Source organism: Rattus norvegicus, chromosome 13, assembly GCF_036323735.1.
Source record: "Rattus norvegicus strain BN/NHsdMcwi chromosome 13, GRCr8, whole genome shotgun sequence".
NCBI classification, from domain to species: domain Eukaryota; kingdom Metazoa; phylum Chordata; class Mammalia; order Rodentia; family Muridae; genus Rattus; species Rattus norvegicus.
Window position 1 is genome coordinate 50,208,141 of NC_086031.1, and position 9,082 is coordinate 50,217,222.

Here is a 9,082-nt window from a genome sequence, read left to right on the forward strand (position 1 = left end):
TTTGAGATTCTATCTTATACCTACCAAAATGGCTAAGATCAATAACGCAAATGACAGTTCATGCTGGCCATGTGGAGCAAGGGGAACACTGCTCCATTGCTGATGGGAGTGCAAACTTGTACAGCCATTATGGAAATCAATATGGCAATCCCTCAGAAAACTGGGAATCAATCTACCTCAAGATCCAGCTATACCACTCTTGGGCATCTACCCCAAAAGATGGCTCCATCCTATTCCAAGGGCAGCTGCTCAGCTATGATCATTGCAGCTTTATTCGTAATAGCTAGAAACGGAAAACAGCCTAGATGTCCCTCAACTGAAGAATGGATAAACAAAATGCGGTACGTTTGCACAGTAGAACATTACTAGGGTGTTAACAAAAACAACATCGTGAAATTCACAGGTAAATGGATGGAAGTAGAAAAAAATCATCTGGAGTGAGGTCAGCCAAACTCAGAAAGACAGATGTGGTGTGGATTCACTTAAAAGTAGCTATTAGCTGTTAAGTAAATGATAACTCTAAGTAAAAATCTATAAGTAAATGACAACCAAGCTAAAGTCCATAGACCCACAGAGGTTAGGTAAAGAGGAGGACTCGGATGGGAGGCATGGGATTCATAGATACCCTGGGAAGGAGAAACAGAATATATATATATATATTTTTTTCAAGACAGGATTTCTTTCTGTAGTCTTGGCTGTCCATTTGCTTGACAGACCAGGTTGGCCTCAGACTCAGAGATCTGCCTGCCTCAGCCTCAATGCTGGGGCTAAAGGTGTACACCACTGCCACCCAGCTAGAAGAGATTTTATGGATGAACTAGGATCAGGTTAAGACAGGAGAAGAAAGAATCAGGTATGGGAGAGATGGGATGGAGGCAGAGGTTGTGGAAAGAGACTTGTGGAATTAGTGGGGTGGGGCGGAAATCTAGTACAGTAGAAAATTCCTGGACTCTACAAAGGCGATCCTACCAAGGACTCCTGCTAATGGGGATATAGAGTCTCAGCTGGCCATTTTTAATAGTCAGACAAAGCTCCCAGTGGTGGGTTTGGTTTGCATTCGATTGAGTTGTTAGCCAAGGGAGTTCCACTGACATCTCCAAGCAACTCAGGCTGATGCTAAGACAAAGGGTAGCTCTCCACTAACTGATGGTGGGACCCTGGTGCTGAGAACAACCCCCACGCACCTCACAGAACACGGAGAAGCTAAGCTGGCCCCTGCATGGAGCCTTCACCCCTATGTTCTAGTTTCTCTGGTGTGAGAAGGTACTCTGAAGGCCACTGAAAGAGAAACAGGGACACCAAACCAGCCCTGAAACCTTTGACTTACAATCTGTCTTGCCTGAAAATTATGCTAGGGCAATAGTCACACAGAACGTGTTGGAGTAGCCAGTCAATGTTTAATTTGCCTTAAGGTCCGCTCCATAAGAAAGAACCCATAACCCAAAACTGGGTAACCAAGAACCAAAGACCAGATCTCCCAAAGACCTAGGATAAAACCAACTACGACTGGTCTAAAAACAACAACAAAACAAAAAAAATTAATAAAATGATCCCCAACAATATCCTGCTCTACTAATAGATCAGTGTCTTCTCCAGTCTTCATCATCACAGGCTTCCTCTGTAGCAGATGGGAACAGGGAGAGAGCCCACAGACAGGCATTATGCATAGAGAGAATCTAACTGGGAGGTCTCCATCAAGTCCCTCCCCTCATAGCTCAGGAAATCACACAGAAGAGGAGGCAGAACGAGAGGGCAGAGGACACCAGGAGAACAAACCAGTTAAGCCAACTAAGTATGGTACCTGTGGGCTCACAGAGACTGAAGCAACAAGCACAGGGCCTGAGTGGGTTTGTGCCAGGTCCTCTGATTATATAAGCTGTTAAGCTTATGATCTTATGGGACTCCTGACTATGTGAACTCTGACCCTTTGGCCTGCTCTTGAGACTCATTTCCTCCTGTTAGGTTGCTGCAGCCAACTTTGATACGAAAGTTTTCTCTTCAGCGTACCATGTTTTATTTTGTTGCGCGGCTATTATCTCTTAGAAGCCTGTTCTTTTCTAAAGAGAGACAGAAGGAGTGTGGATCCAGGGGGGCGGGGGTGGGGGTAGGGGAGATGGGAAGGAACTGAGAGGAGGAGAGGGAGGGAAAACTATATATAACCAGGATGTATTATATGAGAACAGAAACTGTTTCCAATGAAAAAGAGAAATAAAATGCAGACAGCCATTTCGAAATAAATAATAAAAAGTAAAAAAAAAAAACCATTTTCTATGAAAGATTGAAAACTTTTTTTTTAAAAAGCTGTATTTATATCATTTTATGTGTATGGGCATTTTGCCTGCCTGCACATGTATGTGCACCATGTGCCTGCCTGTTGCCATGGATCCCCTAGAACTGGAGTTACAGACAGTGGTGAGCTGCCCCGTGAGTGTCAGTCCTCTAGAGGAACAGCCAGATCTCGTAACCTCTGAGCCATTTCTCCAACTCTGGCTAAAAACGTTTGCATGTATTATTTTATTTTCTGATATATATATCACTATCTAGCCCAGATCAGCCTCAAACTCATTGCAATCCTCCTGCTTCTGCGTTTCAGCGTTGTATTTACACACACACACACACACACACACACACACACACACACACACACACAAACGCCTGGCACCCATTTATCTTTGGAGAACAAGAAGCCTAGTAATGAATCCTGAGGACTTCACCCTGTCCAGGACTCCAGCTCAGGGCCTCCCTCCCTTCCCCCACAAACTCGGAAGATAACAGAGGGTTTGTTCTTGCCCGCACAATGAGGTGTCTATAAAGCTCGGACAGGCCTCTCGACAAACGCACCAGGACATTCCAAAGTACTGCGTCACTCTCTCGCATAGGAATAAATGTCTCTCCTCTGGTTGCAGGATACCTGGACACGCTTATTTCTTTATTTGTAGTCATACAGAATTTTACACAAAATACCGTGCCCCAGGCGATAACCATGTTGCTCGTGAACTTTATTTTCAAGGGACTCCAAGCTACATCCCTAATTGAATCTTGTTCTCGGGAAGTGAAAATTTGTCAAAATTGAGAATATTTGAAATCAGCTAAAGAAAAAACAGTGCTTTGCAATGCTCTGAGTCTCCTATATTCAGGAAATAGAGTAGTCTAAGGGGTGAACATGGATTGGATCGCAGAGCAGTGACACCACGAGACAACACAGTAAGATTTGAGTATAGCCTGGACATAATTATGATCACTGCTAACACTGCAGTACGACCAAGTTCTAGGCAGAAAAGGGTCCAGACGACTGTGGTTCCAAACAACACCCTAAGAACACATTGGGGGAGACGTGAGACTGCATCCTCACCAGCTCTTGTTATATTCCTGCCTCCCTACATGGAGTATACGAAACAGTGTGGACTTCTGGTTTCTGCAGCCACTTACCTCCAGAAAACTTTGCAGTATGGCCATGTTGGGCCTCATGTCTTCTATCACGAGAGCTTGGAGCATGTCATCCAAGGCCTGGATTGTCTGGAAGTGAGGAGACATGGGGTGTACACTAGGATGACTGCCACATGCTGGCTTAACTTCCTGGCAATACTCCCTTTGTCTCCTCCACAGGATTCTCAGCATTAGAGCTGTCGTACCAGTTTATAGAGACTTCCGTGTTCTGTTTTTACAATTCTGGGAACCAATGTCTCATGAGTGCTAAGTAGGTGCTTTACCACCAAGCCACATTCCCAGCCCCAATTTAAAAAAAAATTTATTTATTATTTTTTAAAGATTTATTTATTTTAATGTATGTGAATACACTGTCAATGTCTTCGGACACACCAGAAGAGGGCATTGGATCCCATTACAGATGTTTATGAGCCACCATGAGGTTGCTGGGAATTGAACTCAGGCCCTCTAGAAGAGCAGCCAGTGCTCTTAACCACTGAGCCTTCTCCCTAGTCCCTCCCAGCCCCAATTTTAAAATCAAATATCCTTGGGAATATTTGTCAGTCCCTTCACCAGTTATCCCAAATAGTCTATGGGCTTTGTCGGTAGACTAAGATCATAGATGGCAGGCTTCAGAGAGGAAAGGTATGGGTGTAACCATTCCCTGGGAAGCCCAGAATGACAGTAAGCAGAATGGAGGACAGAGGGACTTGGGCTCCTGAGGGGAGAGTTAGAGCATGAGGAAGGCCTGGAAGCCAAGCAAACAGGAGGTGGTCCCCAAGACCAACTCATTCCCACAGGGAACTTCAGTAAGACACGTATGGGGTTACCTGAAGATAGAGACTAGCGCTCTCCTTTCTGTCGAGACTGGGCATGATGAGAGGCAGGGAGAATGTGCTGGTGATGCTAGTGTTGACCAGATCCAGCTTCTGGCATAAGTGGAAAGGTGGCTGCACCTGACTTGGGGGGGAAGTGGTGAAGAACAAGGGACTTAGGGCATCCTGTGTGAGGCTGAGGAATATTTTCAAACCCTCTGGGGGAAACTGCTCGACTACTCTCTGAGGTACAGAAAGCTATGGGCCACTTTCCTGTGATTCCTTATCAGAGCAGGAGAACATTGATCAGGGAGGTGTCCTACACCAGATTTCCTAATAGATTTCCAACCCCCCTCCCGTCCTAGGGTGCAGGCAGATGCATTGGTCACCATAGACTCTGCCATCTCTATCCTCCAGTCAAGTTCCCAGACCGTGCCTGTCTTCCCACCCACACGTTCTCAGGGTCAGAGCCCCAGAGGCTAGGAGAGGGTCCATGGGGGAGGAACCTCAGGCCCACGATGCAGAGCATGGCTTGCTGGCGCACGCTACTGTCCAAGATCTCAGTGGGTTCTTCCAGGATGAATGTCTAGAAAGACGAAGAAAAACGAGACTTCACCTCCAAGAGGGATAGCAGCCCCAGGTTCAGGAGGAAGACATCTTCTTTCTCACCTCGATTTTCTTGGCCAGCAGAGTTTTAGGATAGTAGTTGTTCATGTTGCCGTTGGCCTGGTTACGCACGACACTGCTCAGTGTTGTCACAGCATTCAGGAAACTGAACTTTTCTAACTGGGACTGGGACACAAGACAAAGCCAGTCTCAGGGCGGGACCTGAGACCTGCGCCCCACACTCTGCCGACTCCCAACTCAACCAGACAGTGCTACACGTCACTGGTATCTTAAGCCTTTGTAGCCTTCTGGGGACAGTAGCTTCAAGAGACCAAGGAAGATCTTTCAGTCAGGAGGGTTACCGCCACCCTGTCTAGTGGTTTGGCCTCGAGCCACTGAGAAGCTGGCATTCAGGAGGCTTCAGGGTTGGGGCTAAGGGAAGCACGGACCTTCGGATTTTCCTACTGTGCTCCTCAGTTCCCAGAGTCTCAGAGAGTCTCCTTACCAGCTGTCCTGGTTCCATAAAATCCAGAATTAACTGGTAGGCTTCTTTTTCTGATTGGCACAATCCTGAAAGGGGGTGTGGTTGGAGGAGATCAGCTGGTTTTATCAGGTGGGCTAGGAAGGGGTAGTCCCCCTTCCCCTCCCCCTCTACTAAGACGATGAGGTGCAGCATGGGAATTTACAGAACCTCTCATGAAAACATGGAGGCCAACATGGAAAGCATTCCGGTGTGGACTTAAGAGACTTTCTACATCAGACATGGCCATTGAAGCAAGAATGATTGGGAAGAGGAAGGACTTCAAGTCACTCTCAGTGTCCCACAGATTTCTGGGACTGTCCAACACTGGCTTTGAGATTCCTGGTTGTGAATGGACTTTGAGTCTCTAGTCAGCCTTGGGAGCCTTTCTTGTCAACTAAGATGCATGTAGCTTAAAGCTGCTGACATGAGTAGTAAGACAGAGGTTAGGAAGGAAGGCTAGCGGGGAAAGCCCTATTATCCCAAATTGAGTCCAGAAGAGATAAGACAAATGAATGGGGTTGTGGCATTGGGGGTGTGGGGCATGAGGTGTGGGGGGCACAAACAGTGTAGATAATAGGCCTGAGTGCAGGCCTCTGCTGTCCTTCAGACACCAGGTTCCAGGCAGGGTTTGAAGCCAAAGTGTAGCCCTTCCATTCATTAGCCCTGTGGCCTGCAGCAAATGAAGCTCTCAACTCAGTCTCCTCCACTGTGCCATGGCAAGAATAGACCTCCATGTGGGCAAGGACAGACCTCCATGTTGTGGGGTTCGATGAACTAATAAAGGCAGACAGATCCTTAGTAAATTAAGCCACATCCCCATCCCTGGGCCCAGTACAGTAATGCACACCTTTAGTCCTAGCCTATGAAAGGTAGAGACAAAGAGAACCAGGAGTTCAAGGCTATCCTCAGCTACCAGAAAGCCTAAGGCCAGCCTGGACTGCATTAGAGCCTGCCTTCTTAAAAAGGAGGGGATCAGTTAAGCGACTAAAACAATAAGAGAGACGCATGGTTGCTCTCCCGGAGGGAGGTGGCAGCAGAAAGTAGTCATGTCTGGTATCTATGTTGATGATCAGTAGAAATAGATGATGGAGAATGATGTGAGACTGAAAGCTAGAAAGAAATCAAGACTTCGTAGGGCTAGGAGTGTAGCTCAGTGGTAGAGCACTTGCCTAACATGCTGAAGGCCCCCCAGTTCAATTCCCTGGTTCAACTACTAAACAAAAATTAACTAGGTGTAGTAGCACACACCTGTAATCCAAGCACTTGGGAGATAAAGGTAGGAGGGTCTTGGAGATGAGGCCACCCTGAGCTATATGGGTTTTGAGCCCGCCTGAGCTACATAGTAAAATCATGAGTCAAAAGTAAAATTAGCTTTAGCAAAGAAACTTGAGTCAAATAGGTGTGGTCCCACACATTTGTGATTCTAGTATTGTGAGGCTGCGGCAGAGACAGTGCCACAGTGCTACATAGCAAGACTCTGCCTCAAGGGAAAAAAAAAATAGACTTTTGGCTTGAGAAACTAGAAGAATTGGGTTGATCTGAGGGGATCCAGAGATGATAATAAAGCAGGGTTCATTTGGAGCATGGATCATGTTGATTCTGCAATGCCTACCTGACCTCAAAGTGCATGAGTAGACTTTAGGATGGGGCATTGTGGCATATCCCTGGAGTCCTAATCACGAGGCAGGAGAATCACAAGCTTGAGTAATTTAGCCAGACTCTGTCTAGAAGAGGAGGAAGAAGAGGGAAGAGAGGAGGAAGAGAAGAAGAGGAAGAGGAAAGAGGAGGGAAGGAGGGAAAGGCCAACAGAATAGCTTAGCAGGTAATCATGCTACCCATGAAGTCTGACAGCCTAAGCTCAATCTTCTAGACCCACAAGGTAGAGAGACCCAACTCATGTAAATTGTTCTTAGACCTCCACACAAACGCACACACATGGTAAAGAAGTAAAGTAAAATTATATTTTAAAATACCAGGGGTATAAGAACTTGGAATATGGACACCTCTGGTCTAAAAATCAAGAGTCTGTTAGGAGATTATTGGCCTATAGATGATATGGAAAAGTCAGCTCTGAACATCTAGGGCTCCCCTGAACATCTATAGTTGTCCCTAGGTGAGGTTTCAATATCTCAGACCATATCAGCACCCAGCTCAGCTCCAGGCCTCTGAGGAGGCAAGGCTGCAAAAGGGGCAGGCCTGTAGAGACTGGAGTTATGGAAGGGATAGTGCATAAGCCCACGTGGACCCTTTGAGTGACACCTCCAGCAAGGGCCAGGGGGCCATCATCACTTCCATGCTGCCACAGTAAGATGAGTGGTACCCAGGCCTATCGAAAACTACTTACCTGATAAGCTTGGCTTTAAGAGGACATCATACAACGATGGCCGAAATGCTACTTTGTTCAGAATTCTCTCCTCCGACTGTGGATTCATCTGCACACCCAGGACAGTTCACCCAGGACAGTTGTAATGAGACCAACACTCAGGCCTGATGAGAGTCTGGCCTTAGTGATGCAGGTTTAGTATAGGGGGAGACTGCAGGAGGCAGCCTGACCATTTACAAGGAAAGGATGGGGTTGGAAACAGCAGAGCTGGGCTGAGGCTCTGCATTTATCCATGGCAGAGCCCAGAAAAGCAACAGAACCACAAGAACTGACCGGACAGTGCCCATGCTAGGTCCCGTTTGCTAGTTTCCCATTTTATCTCCTGTTTCAGGGGAAGGTGCATGACCCCCTTGAACCCTGATTCCTTATAGGTCATGAAGGCACCATCCAAGGATCTCCTGTGGCAATCTGGAACTCAAGTTGGCCTCCAGGGAAGTTTCTATCTATGGTCTGGATGTCTTGAGGTCAGATCCGGAAGCTGTTCTTAGCAGACAGCATTCTTTCTCGTTCCTTGGGATGTCCCTTCTGCCTTCTAGTAGGGGAGGCTAAGCGCTCCCCATGCCTGCTCCTCCCAGACATGCCAGCCTGTGGGCTGGAACTGAAAGGAGCTATACCCAACCAGTTCCTCACACTGGCACAGTTCATGGCTTGCTGCTTACAAGAACTTTGCTGTCCCCTCTTTTTAAACAAACAACCCCCACCACACACACACACACACACACACACACACACACACACACACACACACTTCAACCTGCTTTGCCAACTAAACAGATTATCATAGCAGAACCCTCTGGAATTGGGGGTGGGAGCTGGAGAGATGGCTCCACTGTTAAAAGTCCCCATGGTAACTCCAGTTCCAGGGAATCGGATGCCCTCTTCTAACCGAAGTGGGCACAGCACACACATGATGCACCCATTAAAAAACAAAAACAAAAACCCCTAAAATGTACTTCCCTGGGCCTAACAAGTGGCTAAAATACAAAACCAAATACTTGCCTAACAAGTATGAAACCCTGGGTTCCATTCCCAACAAAGAAAAAATAAAGTTCAAACTCACCACAAAACAAGTTAAATCCAAAATCAAGTCCTTACTAGCCACAGTTAATAGTTAAATTGATGTTCAGGTCTGAGATAAGGATGCCCACGGCTTCTCTGGAGACCCTGGAACTATCTTCCCTTCCCACCCAACCCCTATCGTGGAACACCCGCCCGGGGCTTAAGGATGCCTTGAAGGCCAGATTCCTACAGTCTCTAGGGCTGGCCGCCAAACGCAGGACTGGAGTAACCCCTGCATAGCCATCTGCCTGACCCTTTGTGACCTACCTC

At 47.0% G+C, this 9,082-nt stretch overlaps 1 protein-coding gene across 7 annotated transcripts in view; it reads right to left on the reverse strand.

The window, feature by feature from the left end:
* Positions 1 to 9,024, reverse strand: part of Mroh3 (maestro heat-like repeat family member 3) — a 35,452-nt gene extending 26,428 nt beyond the window's left edge. For 3 of the 7 annotated variants that reach the window (XR_010056928.1, XR_010056929.1, XM_063272537.1), the window contains exons 1-6: positions 7,715 to 8,918; positions 5,353 to 5,417; positions 4,911 to 5,033; positions 4,748 to 4,827; positions 4,257 to 4,386; positions 3,430 to 3,516 (exon numbers count right to left, since the gene is read on the reverse strand). Coding sequence is in view for 5 of the 7 variants with exons in the window: in XM_063272537.1 (XP_063128607.1) it covers positions 3,430 to 3,516; positions 4,257 to 4,386; positions 4,748 to 4,827; positions 4,911 to 5,033; positions 5,353 to 5,417; positions 7,715 to 7,802 (573 nt within the window). In the remaining 2 variants the exon portion in view is untranslated. Of the gene's footprint in view, positions 1 to 3,429; positions 3,517 to 4,256; positions 4,387 to 4,747; positions 4,828 to 4,910; positions 5,034 to 5,352; positions 5,418 to 7,714 lie in introns of those variants that run through there. The other 4 variants (NM_001412863.1, XM_063272536.1, XM_063272535.1 and 1 more) reach the window with 4 other exon arrangements.
* Between the last annotated feature and the right edge of the window lie 58 nt (positions 9,025 to 9,082).